Source organism: Taurulus bubalis (genome assembly GCF_910589615.1).
Source record: "Taurulus bubalis genome assembly, chromosome: 7".
Lineage (NCBI taxonomy): Eukaryota > Metazoa > Chordata > Actinopteri > Perciformes > Cottidae > Taurulus > Taurulus bubalis.
The window spans coordinates 11,322,435-11,346,577 of NC_136595.1; the positions used below are offsets into that span (position 1 = coordinate 11,322,435).

The 24,143-nt window shown below is 41.1% G+C and overlaps 1 protein-coding gene across 1 annotated transcript in view; it reads left to right on the forward strand.

Moving 5' to 3' along the window:
• Nucleotides 1-945: 945 nt before the first annotated feature.
• Nucleotides 946-24,143, forward strand: part of LOC306738832 (ephrin type-B receptor 1-like) — a gene marked incomplete at both ends in the record, with an annotated part of 73,139 nt that continues 49,941 nt past the window's right edge. Inside the window, one exon of the mRNA XM_079220754.1 lies at nucleotides 946-1,039. Within this exon, the coding sequence (XP_079076880.1) occupies nucleotides 946-1,039 (94 nt within the window). The remainder of the gene's footprint in view (nucleotides 1,040-24,143) is intronic.

Sequence of the window (24,143 nt, forward strand, 5' to 3'; positions counted from 1 at the left end):
GGCTGACATGAAAAATGAAGAAAAAAAACACAGTTGGCCTTAAATATCTAAAGCCAGTGTTTGGTTTGTCCATTCTGGGTTAATGTGGAAACAAGGCCATGAAGAGGACATGCTCCACATGGACATATAAAGGGCTCATTCTAAGGTTTAGAAAACACAAACATTTTTAGTTTTTAGTTTAGTTTAGTATTTAATCAACTGTAATACAGTATGTCCTACTCCAGGACTTTCCAGCTGTCTTGCCTTACAGAGTAGTGTTACTGGTACTGGTAATAATGTGACTTATAGATCACCATTAATTGCCACAACAAAAACCTCAACTCTGGTGAAGGCATGGACGAAAACTTCTGGTGAATAAAGTCTAATGTATTGATGAAGAGCGGTGCTGTGGTTTTGTGCAGTAAGTTGTCAAAAGTCCTGAAACATTTGTTAACTCTTGTATTTAGACTATACCACTTGCAAATTATTTGTAATTGCACCATGCTTAAATACTGCAACTCTGATCCCCTCCTGTCATCAGGCACCAATCATTTACATGCGCACACACCACTGAGGGTCCTCTCCATCGACTGTACTCCTCTCAGTGTAACTGTTGTACTGCAGTCTGACCGCTGGGTGTCGCTGTCCCGTCGCACAACCCTCCGCGCCGCGGCGAAGGGAGACCTGTCCATTGGGCATTCCGCCTGGGTCAGGTGGAAGGGAACGGGTGATTGGTTTACGATCCGCAATGCTGTCTCCTGATTGGACAGAGAGGTGCGCGAGGCAAAGGAGCGCCAGAGATCCACCGGCAGTGTATCCGCTTCAGTCCCCGCTGACTCTGGAGAAGCACGCAGACACACACACGCGCACACACACACACCGGGGGCTGAGATGTGACTGTTAACCAGAGGAATACAGCGTGTTTCTGTGGGATTTTCTTTTTTTTTGGGTCCTGTCAGCCGACTAATGAGAGAGGACGACCGGGGAGTGGTTTTGGCCATGCGGGCCACTTGGGTTGCGGTGCTTCTCTGTGTGATTACTTCGGTGTGCGCAGTGGAAGGTAGGTGTGCAAAGAGGGGGGTTGTCTGTTCCGATGGTGCAGGGGGACAGCTCGGTGAATTGAACTGTGGTTAATGTGGTCCTGTCTAACTGACCTGCTTTTTTTATCATCCTTGTTATATTTTTATGCAGTTTAACTTTCCAACAGAAACTTATCGTGTGATATGTAGTCTGAGAGACACTCCTTGAGTGTCTCTCAGACTACATATCACACGATAAGGTCTCCCTATCAGTAAGTTTTCTTGTTCGGGTTTATTAATATTGGGTTAATTTACCTTTCGGCTGAGGAATTTTGGACAGTACAGGAATGCATGTGGCTTATTGGAGGTGTAAGAGATACACAGCCCACAATTCTGTCATAAGAAATTTCAAAATAAGTGTCCTACTGCTCCAACATGCTCCTCTGAACATATTTATTCCACATTTACACAATCATCTCATTGTCTTGCGCGCAAACTGCTACCAAGCCAATTGGATATAGCATGTGTTTCTTCCAATAACATAATCTAATCATAGAGTATTGCATGACGATGGTGTTAGACAAGGCTTAAACTATATCAGGTATTTTCTCCCTCCCGAGTGCACTGGAGTAGCACTATTAAACACACTTGGATCAGCAAAGTGCATCATAATTACAGCTCACAGCTGTAGTAGCTGTGGTTGCTGCCACCTCCCCTGCTTCTCCTCCTCCTGCTCCTACCCAACATCACCTCCTGCTCGTTTCCAAACATAACCCGCTGTCTCTCCATGAAAGGATCTCCTGCTACTTCTGCCGAAGCATCACCAGCTGATGCCCCTGCTGCTCTTCAAGCAGAATCTGCTCCTGCTCCTCCATCGCCTGCTGCTGCTCCTCTTCATATCTTGCTGCTGCTGCTTCTCTGCAAGCATCACCCACTGCTCCCTCTATTACTTGTCGTTCCGCATCTCCCACTGGCAACGCTTCTCTCTCCAATCCTCAAAATGTCCTCACCATGTATGAACTCATGGCTCCTTCTCTCAATGCATTACGATGCTCCTCCACAAGCATCACCTCCTGCGGCTCCCTTTCTGACAGCTGTAGCTGCTCCTTCCTAAGCCTCATGCCCCTGCTGCCATTTCTCCCCAAGCATCTTTGTGTTGTTTCATCCTACACATCCCCTCCTCCTTCTGCTTCCCAAGCAATTCTACTCTTTAACTTCTCCTCTTTCTTAAGAATAACCCAGCCAGCTTCGAAGCCACTCTGCAATCTTACCTGCTCCTTCTTCTACTCCTCCCCAAACACAACTCTCTTCTTCTCCTGTTGCTTCTCTCCAACCGTCTCCTACTACCCCAATAATCACTCCTGCTGCTCCTCTCTGAACATTGCACCTCTCCAACTGCCTCCTCTCCTCTCTCTTCCTCCCCAAGCATGACCTCCTGCTAATTACCCTTCTATCCCCCAAACATCACCTCCTGTTTTTTTTCTTCCTATTGCTCCTCTACAAGTATCTCCTCTTGTTGTTTCCGCCTGTGCATCACTTCCTGCTCCACCCGTTGCTCCTTCTCACACTTTACCTGCTGCTCCAGCTGCATTTCTTGCTCCAACATCCTCCCCGTTCTTCCTGCCACTCCTTCTCACTTATCTCACCTGCTGCTCCTTCACAACATCCCTACTTCTAGGGTCCCAGTAGCAGAATCTCTGTTTTAAAGGGACAGCCACTCATCCGTTGTTTTATCAGGGCCAAACAGACGGTCAGAGGAGTTAGTTGGCTCAACCATCATGTATAAGTATGTGTCCTCTGCGTAGCAACTGCAACTTGTATTGAACTCGTTGATGATGTAACCTGATGGAAGCAATCGAGGCAATAGCAGGGGACCGAGACAGATTCCTTGTGCAATACCAGAAAGTCATGCTTCTCTGATGCATGATCGCCCAGACTAACTTCAAATTTTCTCCCGGTTGTGTATGATCAAAGCCAGTTTAAAGCGCTGTCGGAGAGGCAGGGACTATGTCCTCGAACGCGTCGCCTCCTGTTCCTCCTCCTCCTCCTGCTCCTCCTGCTGCTGCTGCTGCTGCTGCTGGTACCTTACGGAAGCACTAGATTAGTCTACTGCTGTGTTTTAATGGTGCGCGTAATGACGGGCTCCGTAGTGAGTCTCCCACATTATGAGACATGTAAATGAGCAGGTCTATTTTGATTAAACACAACTGTGTGTGCGTGTGCATGTGGGTAGAAGGTTAAGATGGTGAAGAGAGACAAATAGGTAGTGTGGGTGGTGGGTTGTTTTGTGGTCACGGTGGCCTTTTCATGCTTAGTAGGTGCTTAATGAACTGATGCATAAGCTGATCTGAGTCTGTTGGTGTAAAATAGACCCACTGCTGACACAGTCACTGCAATTTTCTCTGCTCTGAACTTTTTTACACTTCTATGTAAACTTTTAGACTTTTTCTTTTGCAAGAGCCCGATTAATACATTCACTGTGCCGATAGTATTGGCTGATATTAGCCTCTCACAGATATATCGGCATTGATTTATACATATTGATTGAAGTTTAATATGATGTAGGGCTGCAGCTCAAAATTATTTGACCAATTATCAATCTTGCCAAAATGTTCTTGAATGGTCAATTAATGGGTTAATGTTTTGGTCCATGAAATATTAAAATTGTGAAAAATGTCCTTCATAATTTTCCAGAATTATGGCTGGGCGATATGACGACATATATCTGCAAACAATATAACAATGTCTATCGTTTATATTTTGGCATTGCCGAGCCACGCGCACCGAACCACAGATAACAAATGTGCACAAGGTGCACAGAGTTGACTCATGATTTTAATAGATTACTTTACTGTGAAACTCGTAGTAAGCCATGTTGTGATTTTGATTAATTGTGCAGCTCTAGTTAAGGCAATGTTGCCGCTTTATGTCCTGATCCTCAGAGCCCGCCCAACCAAAACAAGAAGAGCTTGTAAGAAAGTCAGACACAGAAACAATCTTTTGCAAAGTTGTATTGAAAGTTTGTGCCTGCAGGTCACAATACAGGCTGAGTTAGAATCAGTTGTCATAACTGGCACAGTGTGCCTTTTTTCTTCTTCACCTTAAATTATTAAACGAATAATTGAGCACAGTGTTTTGTTTGTGGCTGCAAGTAGGAACAGTATCTAAAAAAATACAGCAGTTAACAAATACAAAAATGTAAATAAATCTATAGAGAAGCCATGCATTCTTTGTGAATCTCAGAAACTGATTGCCATTCACTTCAAATGAAATGACTTCAAATCCATTATTAGTCATATTTAAGTGTTTTCTGTCTGCCTCAGTGTTTTTCTGTTTCTCTTATATTTTCCTTTCTGCCCAAACCCTGCTGACTGCTGTGTATGAAGTGAGTGCGTTGCTAGATTTGAAATATTTTTGTCTTGATCATATCTGTTGTTTAGAAATGTACAGAAAAATACATATTTGGGCCAAAATATGGGAAAAGTTTGCTCACAGGAATGGAAGTATAATACAAACATTACTCTGGCTATAGCTGCTTGCAGTCATTTCTGTTTGCCTGATATTGCTGCACAAATACTGTGCCCTTTACATTCCTTCAGGGCTCACACCTTGTCATAGAGCCCCAAATGCAGTACAGTCATTGAGAATTTGACCCTGCAATTTTGAAAGTCAATGCAAACCCTGACCCAGCGGATATTGCTGGGTGTAAGTACTTCATATCCCGCAAACAAGCCTTGGGAGGGGTGGCAAAGTCATCTGTGTCTGAACCAAACGCCCAGTCAGCAGCAGGCTCTGTCACTGAAATTGCAGATTTATGTCAGCGTTGAGTGTTGAGAGGTCGAGAAGTTAATTTCTTTCGACTTTTTCATGCAAGAGCTGCTTCTGTAGTCGGAGCCTAAATAAGAAATCCTGAATTTGTTTGTTGGTACGGCATGCCTACTTGTAAAATATATGCACTGTACGTATGAATAACTGCATACATCATTCTGCTTCTACACGTTAAACTATTTTGGTCCTTTCGCCCGAAGCCCGAACACATATGTGCCGAGCCCCATCTGTCATCTTGTGGGAATGCCAAAGGTTAGATATTGTAACTCTGTTTTATTGATGCTGGTATTAATGTCACACGCTGTAATATGTGACTTTGTTCAAAACAAGTGTGTGTGTGTGTGTGTGTGTGTGTGTGTGTGTGTGTGTGTGTGTGTACGCGCGCGCGCATGTGTGTGCGCATGTGTGCGTGTGCGCAATTAATGATAAACAAATTATTTCCTCAGGGAAACCTATCACATACTTATCGCAAATAGATATGCAGATGATACCCTGCACGTACACAGCAATGTGCATACAGGCACACATACTGTACCCTACACCATTCTCTGCCAGCTCATGTTTTAAAGATGTGGTTTTTCTATATTCATCTGGTGACAGGTTATCAATGTGACGGGCAGATGGTTGAACTGGGGAAAAGTAGGAGTCTGGGAGAAGATCCTTCACACCGGTTCTGAGGCTTTTTACTTTTCCTCAGGGCCTCCCGTCAGTATTAAATATGTATTTCCATGTAGCATTCAAATTATTTCAGAATGCATTTTCTTCTGTAAGGTACTTGGAACTTGTGGGAATATTTACCTTCTGCTGAGAGATTCTGATTCCTGTGCTTTGGGGCTGTGTGTTTCCCAGTCAATTTCTGATCAGTAAGTCTGTTTTTTCCCTGATCCCACGCGGGCTATCAGACCTCAATATCACAGCTTTCAGTAGTTCAGGAAGTCATTTCCAACAAAACATGCTCAATGTTTACTGAGGTGTGATTAATATCTTCTATTAGTGTGAAAATATATCCTCGAGACTCTATCTTCACACCTTGGCTGTGAATTTTCACACAACTCAACAATCCTCTTATATTCGAGGAAGAATTTGTTGTGATAAATCAGTCATGTCAATTACCGAGGAGAGTTATCTTTTTGTTAATGCATTACTGTTACCAGCATTACTATCCCAAATATGTGGGCCACAGTGTGCATCTTTGTCTAATGTGGATGAGATCTGTGCAGCATGATCTTAAATTGTTTCATAACTGTATCTGCAGCTGTGGCTAATTTTGTAATCTCAAGTCTCTTTCGGGCAAAACTTAACCGCCTGTTTCATTTGAAAATCACAAAAAAACGCCATGCTGTATTAATAGTATATAGGGAAGTGGCCCTCTCGCTGGCTACTTCCGTCAACTGTTTTGGACTCGCCGATTGTTTTTTCCAGAGCTGATGATGGGAGGAGCCAACAGGTGAGCCGTCTCTTGCTTCTTTCTTATCTCTGTTGAGAGTTGCACACATGACACCTATTATTGTTGTTGTTCCTGTGAAGCGTTAATGATCCGACAAACCATATGATAACCTCATATTGGATCAGTGCATAGACTTGTGGACTTGCAGTTACCCAATCCAGTACTTGTATCTGAAGCTCTTATCTTTTAGCTCGGTTTTGTTCTCCACCAACTCGTGAGGAAAATATCCGTCTCTTTTGCTGCTAGTTGCTCCACCATGTTCACAAGATGGTTTCCCTGCCTGTCGTTTGTGCTTTGCAGGCCGTCTACTGTCGGTTTAGCAGGGCTTTTTGCGACTGCCTGCTGGAAATAAGGTTGAGCATTTAGAGTGAACCAATTGAACAAAACAATGAGCTGAGAGACACTAAAATTGTCGGTAGAGCTGAGGGGATTATATTGCAGCTTTAAGCTTGACATGGAGAATCCCTGCTTGTGTCTTTCCTCATGTAGAAAGTGCTGCAAAACATAACAAGTTGTTTCTAGCAATATATATATATATATATATATATATATATATGACTATCAAAATTAGTATTTCCCCCCCAACCATAGAAAGATCCGCAGATGAATGATCGTTTGCGGTCCTCATTTTTGGTCATTAGACCGGGAACGACTCCTTGACCGTGATGTGATATATAGGGTTCATTTAAAAAAAAAAAATACAATTACCTTTTATTACAAGCATTTAACTCCAATCACTATTTCTACTCCACAGCTGCCATCAATGACATGTTTAAAAAAAGCATCAATTGATTTTAGTTGCGGAGAAAAGCAGAAGGCTTGTGCATAATAAAACACTTCACCACCCAAACTCCTCGGGTTATTTGCATAACAAACCAGTCCAAATAGATTATATTTTCCTGATATGAGACTATAATTGATACAGAGCACTGGTGGGCATGAACGAAATGAAAGAATCCTTTGTTTTCACCTAAAATTCCCCTTTTCCTTTCACTTGGATCCATTATGCTGTCACTTCAACTAATTTGCAGCTCAAAGAGTCACATCAATACACCGCTATACTAGACAGATGGAAATGGCTCCTTGAGTTGTTCTGTCTCCTCCACATGCAAGGTAAGCGCTGGCAACAATTGCCCTTTGTTTCAGGCGAAGGTAAAAAATTTCTCTACGGTCTTGCAGTAGACTTCACCAATAAAAAAAACCACCTTATTTTATCTTGACCTTAGGCCTCTTGCGGACTTCTCTATTTGTCGGCCGTAGGGGGGAAAAAACGGACAAAAGAGAGAATTACAAATATTCCTTCACTTCCTTTGAATGCAAAAATAGGCATTATGGGAAGGAAATATTGCTCCAGATTGCGGTTCTTTCATTTATCCTTTAGTGATGGCACAGCACCATTATTCCACCTCACAAGAGTTGCATGCATATTCTTGTGTGGCGCTGACTTGCACTATACAGCACATTAAGTAATACACTTTTTTTTTTTACATTAATATCCAAGTATAGTGAGGTCAAAACTGGTTGTAATGCAAACGCACGTTTATATTACGGCTGCAACTAACTATCCATTACATTGTCGCTCAATCAATCGGTTACCTTTTTGAAATAATTGCATGGTTAACAAAGTGTTACCAAAAAAAAATACCCATCACATGTTACCAGAATAGCTGTGTTACGCTTTAAGAGTTTGGGATTATTTTTTTTTCATGAGTAACGAGAAGTGAAAGGGATTATTGTATAAAAATTCATGAACATTAAATGTACTAATCCTCAGTAACTTTGACGTGTTTGAGGATTGTTCTCTTTTGTACCGGGAGCTTGGTGTTGGTTTTGTTTTTCTTGGTGTATACTGGACAGACGTGTCGGCTTAGCTGGAGGTGAGGGGAGGCGGGTAGCGGAACAATGCTTCTCCAGGTATCTCCATGTTTCTGTTGGCTTGCCAACATTACAACCTGCAGCCGGTAATCATAGGGTTGTTCAGATCTGCAAGGTGTTTACAGTCACTTAGCTTCACTGGGCGGACAGCCTGTGTGCAGTCACTGGGTCTAATGTTAAGTGTCTTGTGGCATAAGCTAGCTGTTCGTGGATATGCCTCCAAACTGGAGACGGGAAATTGTTCAACCCCATTGTTTCACATGCGTAAAACACAGAATATGTGACAAGAGGGTGAGGAGGGTTTGAAGTTGTTTAAAAGCATCCTTGATGGGAATGAGCAATGCTGTTGAGTAGTTCATAGTCGTGCCGTAGTATCATGAAAAGTACACCCTACTCTTCGGTGGTGTTCTTTCCTATTCTCCCCTCTGCATGCTGCATACTGCAGCTCTGAGCTTTAGACCTTTATAGCTCAGCATATGATTGAACATAATGGCCCATTATTTATTTGCTGGTTGAGAGTGGGCTCTCTGCCAGCATCTTCAGGGATCCTGCCATGGGCATATGGTCTCACAGATAGCCGTGCTGGATATTATGGACTGTGGCATTGTTGAAGCAAAAGAAAATGGGGAGAGACCATAATGGGTGAGACAACGCACATCAGTGAATTTGCCTCACCTTGAAAAGGTTGTAGGGGGGGAAAATGCCTCATCAGGAATTTTAATCGGTTTGGATTTGAAAGTATGTTAAACAGTATAAGATTGTTCACCGACTGGATTATGGAATATATTCACACGTTTTTAAGGCCGCCTCAAAGCATTATTCAGGTGCCAATATGAACGAGGAAAGAGGATTTGCTGGCTGTATTCATCCCGCCTGTTGATGCACACTGCATTCCGTCGTAATGTGTTTCTAATGTAAGTGATGGGGGACACAATCCACAGCTCTCGCTTAGTGGAAAACAGCTTTATCTGAAGTAATATGTGGCATCAGCATTCTAAGTCAGACAAATGTTGATACCCTTCAAAGTTACACTCTCTCTATTAAATTCCCTTTTGTGTTTCTCTGCTATAAGCTGCAGTGGAGGAATAGTAACAAAACCACATTTTGTTTTAATAAAGGCTGTAACGCCAGAGATATCCACTAAACAGTTTTTAGCAGAGGGACGCGGGTGAGGTGTTTACACCCAGGATGTTGTGGCAAGTAATCAGCCTTAGTGCATGAGGTGGCTACCAGGTTAGCTACCGGGGCATCACAACTAAATACATTGGAAGTGCATTAGGAAAACCACTTTCAATATTCATATGGGCAAAATAATACTCACAACTGAGGAGCTGGAGACTTAATTTCTTGATAAATGGCTTAACGGATTTACTTTCAAAATAGTTTTCAATATATTTGCTGTTAATTTAAAATCATAATCAACAGTCTCAGCCGTGGACATTTCACATATTCAGCAGCTGTCAAATTATTTGAGTTTTTGGCAAAGACCAAGAATCATCTTAATGTATAAAAAGCACACTCATTTTTATTTGTTGTATTTCATAAAAGCAATATCCGTTCATAGTTGTCGTTCTCTACCTGCACAGAGTACAGGTAATATTATCCGGCGGTGCCGTTTCAGTTTACACTTTATCAGCTCGCGGTTGGTTGACCAAGCGCCCGTGCTCTTTCAAAGCGGCTTCACACACGCTCGGTTTCATCCACACCTGCCTCTTCCAGCCAGCGGCTGACCGCTAAGCTGCTCGACTGCAGCTGTGGGTGTTCAGCGGTTCTGCTCGGGAACAGATGGAAACTGACCGCAGGAAAAAGGAGAGATTACTGTTCCGGTCCAGCATGTGTACTCCGAGTGTCGGCTTTTGTCCGGTAAAATACCACGTGCTTGAACAGTGCACGTATCAAGACGCAACATGTCATGCTTTTTCTTCTTCTTTTTTTCGCTACATTTTTTTCCTATTTTGTTCTCCTTACAACATTTTCATCACAACAGGGGCAAAGCAAAACCCAGGGCAGAGCAGACGGGCAGCGGGGAGGGGGGGGGGGGCAATTTTTGTTTGACAGTTTTACTCTGTGTGACATCAGTTCTGATAAAAAAAAAAACTCCTGTGAGACGGAGAGCACGCAAACGAGGGAGGGAGGAAGACAGAAAAACGAGTTTGAGCACAGAAAAAAATACATAAATACAGAGACAAATGATACATTCGTGGTTAGCCCTATGCATTTTTATATATGGAACAGAGAGCCAATAAGTGTCAGGTCCCACCCACAAGGGAGCCATTTTAACAAGCTCTTAGTGTTTGAGTGGCTGTTAGCAGGCTTGTAATCCAGACTCACAATTTCTGACTGCTGTGGAATTACAATTTGAACACTGAACACATTGAAAAGTACCCACAAGTAAACAAAGTGTAGCAGCCTCTTTAATAATGTATTATTATTCTTTAAGGTATTGTCTTGGATAAAGATAGAAGAGATGGGAGGAGGTTCAAGGCATGGTACATTCTGTTGGTTTTAAGCCAGATTCAATATTCACACTGCAAACATAGAGCTACATCGCAAACATACAATGTGTGTTGGAAGCCAACGGTCCACCTGGAGCTCGAACACATTTCTTCACCTCAAAATGAGAAAATACATATTTGATGTGGGTACTGGCCTAGAGTACACACTAAAGCACAGTGCACTTGATTGTCTGGTTGAAATCTCCTTCACTGGAACACTGACCTCTTCAAGCTCATGTGCTTTTGAGCAGTTTTATTTTAGTTTGAAATCTTTCTTAATTCAGCCACCAAATGAACACAGCAGAAATGTGTTTTGCAGATTGAGATTGAGAGAGACGAGCTTCATCTCTCAATGCAGACAAAAGCACCGAAGGGATAATCTACAATCGCTGTCAGGATCACAATGTACATATTGACAATGTACATATTGACATATGATGCTGATTTCACACCCGCACTTTCCTCATCGGTTGTGAGTTTCAAACGATTTCACATGAAAAATGAAACATTCATAATTTCACAAAGTAGCTGTTATCAGATGTACATACAGTTATTTTTCTTACTCATTTTGTTTTTTACTCCGTTATTTTTTTTCTGTCCTCATTTAGTATTCTTATCATTATGCAGTAAATTACAGCAATAATTAGCACTCAAACCCCCACATTGCTTTGTAGCTTTTGATGGACATGTATAGCAGGGCAAGAGTCATGTCAAATGATGAGAAGGACACAGAAGACATTCATTTTTTTTTTACTTTAAGTGAGTAACCAGCAAAATTACAAATGCAGTTCAATTTACAATGTATAATGATACTTTTATTAAGGTGGATACATAGTCTGTCTCTTTAAATGTATTTTACGTTTGAGCTGCTTCCAGCTGTTTTAGTTGCACATTCTGTTGCTAGCAGTGGCGGCTGGTGAATTTTCTTTTGGGGGGGGCGCAGTTGGGCGGCGCGGTTTAAAGAGCTCTCAGTAACACCTGAAGTGGCATCCCTCATTACACTGGCACCGTCATATGCCTGGCAGAGGAGACAAGCGTGTGCCTCCGCTTGTCACTTTATTGGCGCTTCATCTGTTTTTATTATAGCTGCTTTGTGATTTTAAGAGTTCTTGCATTTCTGCTATCAGTCTACTACTAAGCAAGCTAGCTATTATACTATATATTATGCTATCTATTATTCTAGCTATTATACTATATATTATACTAACTATTATACAAGATGTGTTTTCACTGGGTCAAAATGGTCCCGGTTGAGTCCTTTGCAAATTTTTACTTAAAAATGTGTTCTCTCTGCTGGTATGAATAGTTTTGATGCCAAATATTTGTGGGCAAGTATTTAGCTTTTTCCTGTTATTTGTCACACCCCCGTGATGTGTAAAGGCCTTTTCTGTGCTGCATGTAATTTAGTGTTTCAGGTATCATATATTTTTTTCTAAATGTATAATTAATACATAATTAATGTACTGTACTGAACTGCCAGTAGCCCGTTGTTTCAAATTGCTTCTAGTTAACATTTCAAAGGCAAATTCTTCAAAAGTCTTTAGTATTTATTGGAAGTCTTTTAACTGGCTGCATAGCTGTGAAACCTGCAAACACAGTGAAGGACGTCACATTGTTTTCAGTATACTTTTTGGCAAGATTCTGATGACTACCAGACAAATGAAAAACTAAATATCATAATTATTTGTTGTTCTCAACCTGATATGGAAGCTAGCTGTAAATACATTCAGGATTTTGTTAAAAAAATGATCTGTCAGACAAACATAATCTCGCTCTGGCTGGTGACATCAAAAATGTAACCTTTGTCAGGAAAAGACCTTGTACATCTCTCAGACAAGCAGTGTAGAGTACTAGTTTATATATTTAAGGGACTTAGAAAGGCCACAGCAAAGAGTAGGCTCACACTCAGTCGGGGACCCAATTTATTCTTGAACACTGACAAGCTGTGCTTCAAGACCCACCCAAAGTAAAAGACAGCAGTGATGGGTTAGAGGTCGAGATGGGGTGGGAGGGAAGCAGAGATCCACAGAAGAAAAGTGGAGATGGATGCAGCTGTTGTGTTGCAGCCCTGAGGGTGGACTGGATCCAAGAGAAGACAGGCTCATCTCTACAGTAGATCAAACTCTGTGCATATGTGTATAAATGCACTCAAGCAAAGCAATGCGGAAGACTAGACTCCAACACTTGACTTTGACGACCCACACACGCACACGCATATAAAGGCATACACTTATCTCTCTCACTCTCACACACAAACACACACAGCATCTTCAGGGCACAGATGATGAGCTTGGTACCCATCAAAGTGACATGGAAACACTGCTGATGGTGAAACTAAAACTTAGAGAAAAAGGTTCAAATCTGAGTCATCTCAAAGCTGTAAATTAACTCTGAGATTAACTGAACTCATATTTAACCCCTTGTCCTTCCTCAAATCCCCCCGACCCAAGCTACTCATCCTCTTCAGGTTTCTACCCTGAGGAGCAAACTTAAAACTCTGCTCCCACGGACCAACATGTCTCTCACATTGCTGAAGTGGTTTAGGTATGCTTGGTTTACCTTTTGCTTGCATGCAGAATTTACATAACCATCCTCACTGGCTCAGAAAATAGCTGTGGCATGTCACGGTACAGGCGACCTTTTGGCGAACTCTGCTTTTTAAATGACATATCTTCAAGTCTAAATCTGTTCTCCTCACCTCTGTGACACAGAACTGGAGTTTTTCATGTCTGTTCAGTGCCGACACTTGATTTTGCGGCACCTCTCCAAAATGTTCAAAGTGGCCTCTCAGTATTTAAATGAGGAACAGGAGATATGAAATGGTACATGTTGAAGCATTTCATGCAGCAATCAAAAATGTCCATTCCACTGTTTGTAACAGTAATGATCAGATTTAATGAGGAATTTATTTGTAACTACTGGTACTATTTTGTAGAGGCAGTTTAATTTAATTGACAAGTTGTGGTGGGTGTAATAGAGTTTAGCTTTATCCTACATTCTCTGTCTTTGAACATGTTCCATGTTTTGTCTTTTATTGTGTTGTTACATTGGAGGGGATTGCATATTGTGTTATTGTATTACCAAATTGATTGTGTAATTACTTACAGATTAAAGTAATTTCTATTTCACGAGTGTCTCATCCAGCATTCGTAGCTACACTTACAAAAATGAATTCGTCGTAGTTCGTAGAAATCCCACTAAATATTTTTGAGTCATGAATGAGGAAGTAAAAAGACGGGTGTATGGGTCCAAAAACAGAAATCTCTCACCCAGGAGATCGCGGTCAACGTGGATTTATTTGTCATGTAACCTGAGTACTTCAGTGATTGTAAAGCCCCGCCCTCATTGTTTCCACCTGTGCCTCGTTGCCGGTCTTCCACTGTGCATTTAGTCTGTCTTTCCCATTTCAGTTGCAGGATTGTCTTCCCGCATGTTGGATCGCCTTAAAGCCGTAGTGTTCGAGTGTTTGTTTCCCGTACAAGTATGTTCCCTTGTTTTGTAACTTTGAAAGTAAAGTACTTTTTGATTTTTCCTCACCTGGCCTCTGCTCCTGAGCCTCTGCCTATCACACCCATTCGTAGTTTAGTTGACTCAACAGAACTGAGTTGTTTCCTGTGAAAACAGAAAACTTTGGTTTATAGTGGGAATGAGTGTAGAGGTACAAAACTAGAACAACAGGACGTTTTCTGTCTCACTGGTGGAGTCTCACAGTCTGAGGAAGAAAAGCTGCTCTGAAGGCTGGTGGTCCGGCAGCTGATGCCTCTCTGGCTTGCCAGCCGGCAGCAGGGTGAACAGGCTGTGGCAAAGGGTGGCTCCTGCCCTTTAGTATCCTTTGAACAATAATTGGTTAGTAATCAGCAGTTTGCTCAGCAATGTGACGTCTCTTGATTTTCTGTTGATAATGATTCCGTTTCTCTGCAAAGGTTGAATCATCGTTCATATACTCTGTCAACATAAAGACCCAGATTTAGGATGGGTAGTATATCTACGCTTTGTCCATGATATGAGACTAGATATTGTCTTAGATTTTTTATATTGTAATATCGTAACATGGCTTAAGTGTTGTCTTTTGTGAACAATTTGATTCCCAAATGACTAAATGTCCAAGATTGCGTCTTCAAATGTCTTGTTTTTATCTAAACCAAGATCTTTATTTAACATTGACATTCAAATAGAGAAAAGCAGCACATTATCACATTTGAGAGGCTGTTAAGTGAAACGGAAAATATCTGACAATTTAAAAAAAGCTACTCCGCCCTCACATTGTGGTCCACACAGTCTGGTAGTGTGCAGCTCCACGCTGACAGGACCGAGCTTCATACTGAGCGAGCATGTGTCTCTCAGGCATGTTGCACACTTCGAGTTAGCACAAGGTGTCTCACTGAGCGAGCGGATGTCTTCCCCGGCTGGCTTCGGCAGAACGTCCGTCAACAGATTGAGCCGCTGATAGATGGAGACTGTCAGGGGAGATGCAGCAGAGGCACGGTGGCATGTGGTCAGCTGATATCTCTCTTTCTTTCTTTGTTCATTTCTGTTTCTTTGGCCGTCTCCGGGGAGACAAGCGGAGGCACATGCTGACATGTGATAAACAGATCTGTGACTAATGGTCTGCCTTAATAGAATACCAATTAGACGATTAGACAACCTCTTTTATGCCAAGCAAGGAAAAGCCAGGTTCACAATATAATTAATGCTTCAAGCTGATACCCCATGTATGGGAGGGGGATGGCATACGAATAAAACTGGTACGGCTTTGGGATGTGCTTTGATTTGATTGTCAGGTCATTCTTGTTTTGGTATATAATGTCAGTAAAGTAAATTATATGTTCATGTTTAATTAAATCGTATCGTGATGAAATCATATATTAAGATATCATGATACACAATTAGGTAGTCCATATTGATGATAATAACAAGCACATACCAACTCCTATTTCTCAGAAACTTTGTTTATTTTTCACCTTAGCTCTTCATAAATTAAATTAGAAAATATATAGTACTTTTCATTTAAGTATTTAATTCACGCGGGGTAAACAAAAATAGGCTTTACCGTGTGATTATTTCTTATAGACATTTATTTAACCAGAAAACATGCTAAATTCTGATGTATATCGTTATCAAGATATTAAATGACATATTTATAAATTGGAGTTTGTTCATATTACTCAGCCTTACTGCCAAATACAAACGACATACCTGCCAACTGAAAAACCAACGTAGATTCCCTGAACCGTAAAAAGAAAATCAGCACTAACAGATCACTCCACCTTGTTTTCAATGTCATCTGGCAAGCCAAAAGACAGGAAAAATGGAAAAAGGTAAAGACCAAGATGACGGACATGTTTTCATGTTCAGTTGCTGCCAGAATTTCAGACGACGGCAATGATATTGACAAGGGAACATTAATGACAGTTTTAAGAACGTTAGCTGAGAAAATGGCTTTCACTTTTCGTTATAGTGATGCATTAACGGGTCTTTTTCTGTCCTCGTTTAGTGTTCTTATCATTATGCAGTAAATGACGACAATAATTAGCACTCAAACCCCCAAATTGCTTTGTTGCTTTTGATGGACATGTATGGCAGGGCAAGAGTCATGTCCAATTATGAGAAGGACACAGAAGACATTCATTAATTAATGCTCTCCGCTGTCTTTGAAAACACAAGTTGAGGCTGACATGAGAGAAGCAGAAATATTATGGTGGCTGGACTCAACAAATACATACTGGAGATAAGAAATGTGTCAATTAAAATGTATGATATTGATTATGTCCGTCATAGATCTGTTTAGTCTTTTTTTGAAGCTTTGAGTTAATTTTTAGTTAATTTACTTTTCTTTTTTTAAATAAGACAATTAAGGAATAACTGCAAAACATTCACTGAATTCAGCTTGCCAATTGCCAATGTTTGCCAGCTTTCTTTCATTATGTCTTCAGTCATATTAAACTGAATATCCTTGTATATGTCAGCCTGGGTTCAAGTAATTAATTGATTACTTCAGAGAATAAATGTCAGATTAATCAATACTAAAATGTTCATCACATAGTTGCAGCCAGAGTATATTTTTATATGCGTTATTTGTCCAAGTCTAACCTTTGCACACACAAAAAAGCTTATTTTAAGAACTTGACCACATTCAGCACCATTTAAAGGAACTCTTTCTTCTGATAAAGATTTATAATTGTAGGCTCGAATGAAAACGTTGGCTTGTTGCAGTCTTCAATATGCTGAAGATGTGTAATCTTTTAAACTTCTCTTTCAGGATCCACATTGCCTCCTGAATGCACTTATATAAACTTAGGAGGCTGTAATGCTGCTGTGGGTGTCTTCTTTGTGAACGTGATGGGCTTGTCATCGTTTGAGATGCGTTGTAGATGTGCAGTATTTAGACGCACAATACACACTGTGGCCCATTTCCTTTCAGTTACGTTCTATTCAGCTGCCGAGTCCTCTTTCATCAGGCTTTTTCTGAGTCACATATAACACTATTTTGACACCCCACTTTGATAGACTCCAGTGGGTTTCTAAATTATTGTCAGTTTACATGTCAAAATGCTAAATAAATATAAAATGGAAATATATTTACTCAAGATTGATTTGATGAAAAATGTGGGGGATTAGGGCTTTGATGTTGGGGGCTTGGAGATTAAATGTTGGCGTTTGGAGCTGTAATGTTTCAGTGTGTAGCTCAGTTCTGACTGGTCTGATTTGGTGTCCCACACATCTTTCATTTCTGACTGGCAGCTCGGAGACACACTCGGTGAAAACACTGGAAATCTCTTGATGCTCTTAAAGCCCTGCTGGATTTCACTGCGTAGTTTTGTGAGTTTCATAAAAGTTGAAGTTCTAGTCTCATTCACAGTGTACTCTAGATGTCATATCAAAAATGACAGTTCCTAACTATCAAACAGATGCAAGTAAAAGTGTACTTGACAAATATGATAATCATTACCAGCCCATTAAATGCAGATGCTATGATTTTCTTCTAATAACATCAGCAACAGGAGACAATTTGTTTAAATTATGTGATTCCTTCTTTACTTGTCATGGTTAGTATTCAGCCGATTAAATAGTTGCTCTGAGAAAATAACCCCAGTAATGTAAACAGGTTTATTGTGGTTGGGGTTTGGAGACTGTACATTCATAACAGAAAGATTGCCTTTCTGGGAACATGGATTTAAAAAGATGTGGGTGTTGGGCACATGAAGGGGGGGGTCTACCAAAAACATGATGTTGGTTGTATTGTGAAAAATGTGATTCAGCATTTTTGGAGCTTGACCCATAATGGGGACTAAAAATCATGATGTCTCTGCGTCAATATTGACCAATCTTTTTTTTTTATCTGTCTTATTATTTCCCCAGCTTTATGGAAGTGCAATATTAAATCCCTGAGATACCATTTCACTTTAGACTTGACCTTTTGAAGCATTCTTCTCCTATCAAATACAACTAGAGCACGTGTCGAGGGGTGCATTGATCAGGATTAAGATGCATTTTAAGTGTCAATTATTATTCTGCAGATAAACATAATCAATGTATCAATCTGACTTTGCGCTCTCCCGATGCAAATTCCGATATCTCATGACAGCTACTGATACCGAGTCCTACTCCTTATTCTAACCGATGCTGCTTTTGCTTCCCCAATCTTTACAATGCTTCCCTGCTGCGTTGAACACATGTGGGTCAGTCAGATTAATAAACATGAGGCTGGATCTATGACTGTAACAATGCCACTGCCTTCACATTGAAATGCATTCATCATATCTGGCCAGTCTCCTAAATGAGGCCTGTCTCATAATTGGGGCATTACTTGCTTCAGCATTCAACAGCCGTTTCCTCTGTCACCTGGTTGTCACTTGGATACCTCCAGATGGATTCTGACAGTCTTCATGCGAGACAGAAATCAAGCCTCCTAACTGAGTATATATCCATTTCCCTCTAACCCCATTACACATTCCTTGTATTCGTATCTGTTTTTATACCAATTTAACAAAGTAGGACAAATGGCTGCCCGTCCCACTTATCCATATGTTCCAACGTGATCACATCCGCTTTTATTTGTGCCTCAGCCTCACCGGTGCCCACTCATGTAGCCCTCTGAATTACCCGTCCCATCAAAGCACTCAACATTCACGTTAACAAATGATCTGGCACGGCAAGAATTTTAATGTGGTGTCTACAGGCGTCGCTCTCCTTAAAATACAGAGCATGTCAGTGGGAGGCCTGCTCCCCTTGTGTTAGTCACAAAAGCACAAAGCGTTCTGCAACATTGACAGACTGGATGTTTCACACTGCTTGTGTCTCTGAGTGAGCGTATGTGTGTGTGTGTGTGTGTGTGTGTGTGTGTGTGTGTGTGTGTGTGTGTGTGTGTGTGTGTGTGTGCGCGCGCGCGTACGTACGTGTGCACATGCGTGTGCATGATTCTTTTTGTGGTCGTGGCAATTCCATGTGATGCTTTCTCCCAGAGAGAGAGAGACGAGCATCAGCAGGGCTCAGTTCTAAAAATAAAACCCCAATATGTTCTCGTTTTATTGTTGTGCCATTTTTCTAAAAGACAATAAGTTAGTTATATATATTTATTTTACAGTGACTAGCACACCCTGTTGTCTAAAAACTCAATATGCTGCAGTAGTATTTATAGTGACAAGCCTCTACTTTGACAAGCAATCGTATTCTGGAGAACCACAATACATCTTCTGTGTTTTAAAGCCACAAACCTGCCCTGCGTCTGTAAAGGCGATCTATTTTGTTGACAGGTCTGCCCTATTTCCCTGTGTTGTATTGAATTATCTAACATATAATATGTTTTACTGACAAGTCATCAAACTATACTATTGTAAAGAAATCCAACATTAGAGGAGCTACGTATGTGCAAGCATTTCTCAATCTGGATTTTCTAGACAGAAGCGATAGAGAAAGCTGTAAATTGTTAAAACGCACACAGTTATCAGGGGATTTAACAGGCCTTTTTCCAGATAGCAGGTTTCTGTAGGACAGCGACGAATTGTGATATATTTTCCAGCAGTGATGAGCATGTCCTCTTTCATCAAGTGAAATCATGACACCACAAATCTTCTCGGTCAAGGCGGTTAACAACAGATGGAAGAGGAGAGGTGAAATCGGAAGGTGAGGGACACGTTAGAGAAAGAAACAAAGTCTGAGCCAAAAGGTGTGTGTGTGTGTTTTGTGTGGGATGCTTGTCCAATAAGAGACTGTGACACGGATAAATGCTCATGTGTGACAGCTCGGTTGTTCTTTTTAACACAGCGGCCCTGCGTCTCGCCCAGCTCCCATTCACAACAAGATGTCAGCAGTGACAAAAAGCACCTGATGCCACAAGGCATTGGTTACACCTGATCTGATCCTACAGATTTGTTGTCGCTGGGACAGCAGTGCACTGCTCTGTGGGCACATTTGGCCTGAAAACGTCGACAATGAGTGTGATGGATGGATGCACTTTTTTCAATCTGTGTCCATTTATTATCTGTTTATCACCTGTGGTCAGGTTTGTCATGCAGCTGCTTTGGATTGGTTTGTGTCAGAAGTTTGACTTGTTTTAAAGATATATGAATACTATTGTGAACGTATTCTTGGCCACATGATGTAACTTCATAATGTATTGCACGTTGTTTAACTGAACCGCTCTATTCCGATGGGTCCGTGTGCCATAGTCTGTTTTAGCAGGGATGGAGTCTTGCATTACCCCTCTTGGTGATAGGAGTTTAAATGTGCATGAATAAGAGTGGAGCTGACAGCAGCTGAAACCAAAAATACCTAAAGAGGCGTAGCACCTAATTTAGCAGCAAATCCAACAGACTGCCACAAGGACGATGCACGATTTGTCAGCACCGCTTTTTAAAGTAATCAAGAAGAAGGAAGACATTTAACTGGGAAGCATTTCAATAAAATGTATCTTTTGAACAATCTCTTTATTGGCCCAACAGTTTAACTAATGGCTTGGAGTCCGTTGTGTTCACCATCAACGCTTGCTTATATACTGTCAGGCTGCAGATTGGCCTTTTCCAAAACTGGTACACGGTGGCCTGTCCGAGTACTGAAGTCCCTGCAGTGTGTTAAAGAAAATAAACAGAGATTAATACACAAGGACCAGTATCCCCATGTGTCTATTTTTTTATTTTTTTTGCAGCTCACAGAGCATGAGAAATCAAGAAAGGAATGAATTATTAGCCACAAGAGTTAGCAGTTATTCTGTGCAGAAGTCTAATGCCATGTTACGTGCCGGCGGCAACCTCCGATTCTGCCGAGAGAAGCTGATGCGAAAGTTTAAAGTTTGCGGTCTCAATTGGTAGTTTCAAGTCTTCTTCAACAAAGCATAATGTTCATTTAGTAAATTCTAAACCCATTTAGAGTCAAATAGACCATAAAGCAAAGTATGCTTTAGGGCGGGCTTACTGTGACTGACAGGTCGCTGCCACTACCAGAGCCGTATTTGGCGTCACGATGCAACTCCGCCGCATTTTATATATGGTAACTTCTGTTCATTGGTTGCAAAAAACGGCGGAATTGTCAAACTCGAGGCATCATAACGGCAGTCCACAAACCCATGAGTGACATCACGATGACCACATAGACACATTGTCGGCAAGCTGCTGTTAAAGCGTTGCTGAAGACGTATTATGTTGCTTAAGTGTCAGGCATCACGTTGTAGCTTCAACTTACTGAATCGACCAACTGACATAGTTTAATTACTAATGGTTGAGTTTACATCAGGGCATCGGTTATAAATGTGCACTTGCATGACTTAATCCTGGAAATATATCTACTGAGACAGGATTAAAGGGGTGTACCTTTCAGCCCGTGAAAACAGTTGACGTCTTCTGGGGCTCTGATTATTTGGGCTGGAAAATCTCACTGATGACTATACGCATACAAAACAAGTGGGAGCTTCACCAAAACTAAAGACAACATATCAGGATATTCCATTTTTTGACCTGCCTACACCATGTAGCCTAATTAGACTAACTATCCATACAGGTTTTGGAGCTGTATTTCCTTATTTCAATACACACCTAGTAATTTTAGTGTGTTGTATTATATAGTATATCTTCAAACCTTAAATAGTACCACTATGTGTTAGTTTCACTCTAATAGATGAAATAAAGAAAATGCACCAAAACCAAACTCTCTCCTTCATTCATGACACGATGGTGTTGGAGCAGAATTATAATTTTGTCCACAACATCCGCGACTCCACGTGTAAATCTACTGTTGTTGCACAGTTATGTCTATTTTGTGCTGACACAATGTGTTTCTGAACTGCTGAGCAGACTCTTTTAAGACAACAGGGTCAGCCCATTAGCGGTACACTTCAGATTGTTGTTGAATGTGAAAACTATCAGGTGAGACTTGTGTACAAGCCAAAGCTGAAGGAAAGGGAACAAACAGCGTGCAGATAAGTAGCAGTTTTGAGACACTAGAGCTCCTGCGGGTCTAATACAAGAACACATTTTGGCAGGAGCTGATACTTGATAAGACTTGTTATATACTTGCTTTTATTCTTTTTCTTATAATCCAAGCATTTTTTTTTGTTTTCATCCTACTGTGTTTAATTATAAATGCATAATTTCTTGTCGAGACGTAATTGTTCGCAAAGGTTACGTGAAAGAGTTTTTTTGCTATTAGAGCAGTGTGCCCGGCCTCATAATTGTCTTCATAATTGATTCAGGGGGAATGAGAGAAAAGAAAAGGTGCTCTGTGTGAGTCCTGCAGAGTTTGTGTGTGTGTGTGTGTGTGTGTGTGTGTGTGTGTGTGTACGTACACAAGTATGTGTATAGCCTACGTATATTTGATTTGTGCAGTACTGTGTCTGAATGTGTGTGCGCTCTTGACTGAGTGGTGCTTCTGTGATGCTTTGCCATTTCACTTTAACGCCTGATTGGTCAACGGCTGTGTCTACCGGCGGCATGACGTCTTTCACTCCAGGAGGGCTTTTATAGCGTGCGTTCGGCTGGTGTGTCTGTCATTTTGGTGCGCTCCCTTCACACACACACACGCACGCACACGCACACAAACACACACACACACTCAGAGGCATATAAATCAGCACTAATTTGCAGTCTTTGAACACTAGACTAATCTGGTTAGAACACTCTAGACTAATTAACATAAGATGAACCAACCTCACTTGCCATTTGACCACCTGTACTTCATCTATCTCTCTCTCACACACACACACACACACACACACACACACACACACACACACACACACACACACACACACACACACACACAGAGGAAAAAAAGAAATAGGAGTTGGCAGTGAAACAGTAAAATTACTTATAATTCACAGTATGTGATGGAAATACTTTTATTTCTCCCTCTTGGGCCACAACAAGGATTTAACAGCCTCTTTGACTGCTACAATATGGTTCAGATTTACCTGCTGTTTCTTCTGCCATACAATCTTTTGGTTTTGTTCAGTGGTGTGTAGATTTGTTTGAGGAGGTGCAGCACTGCGGGGGAGGTGGGCACACCGCTATCACAGCCTCCAATATGTCAAAAGTAATTAGGCTGATCGGAGAGTATACCCTATTATGCACAAAGAGGTGTGTGCTGTGCGCCGTTAATTAGACTGATGAGTGTGCACTCTAATAAGCCCACCGTACACTTCTTCTCTTTTAAACTGAGAATTCACAAGGCATGTTAGAAGATATGGTTTGGTTCTGCGGTGCCCATACACCATGTAATTGTAAAAAGATAAGCCCATCAGACAATAAATTGTCAATCGAAAGAAAATTAGTCGGCAAATAGATAATTATAAATATTTTTGACCAAAAAAAGGACAAAATATGAGCATTTTCCTAGTTTATTTGACCCAAAATAGACTTATACGTTTTGATACGAAGCCTTCTTCAGAGCGCTTGATGTTTACACGTTAAGTTCAGTAATAAACACATTGACAGAGTTAACACACAGCTGATCGTTAGATCCATTTATTTAGGAACCAATCACTTTTCTTTTCCCATGGCTCTAGATACAGGGACCAACCACAATCATATAATTAAATTTGATCCAAATGCCATTACATGCAATATTGAGCTCCACAAAACACTGTTTCTGACCATCATTGTGTTACTATTAAAACAATACACTATTTGGCAAAACGGGGGACACTTGAAAAAACACAGTTTGTTGCTTTGTGTTTAAGGCGTTGGATTAGTTTCTCAGACATATGCTCGACCTCAGGGACATAGTAACATATATATATTGTGTGTTGATTTATAGTCTTGTGGATGGGAAGTTTCCTCCCTTTGAAGATTGGATGATTTTGTGCTTGTTGTTTTGCTGCAGCAGTCGCAGTTTCCACATGGAGACATGCCCGTTGTCAGCCATGTGGTCTTGTTTTGAGTCATATCTTCGTACGTGACAGTGCTTTTAATTATGGGTGCTCTCCTGAATGAGTAAAGAGACATTTTCATTGTTTCAAGCAGAAGTGGTTCTGTGTCTCCTCAGTGCCTCTTTAATCTGTGAAGCACCATG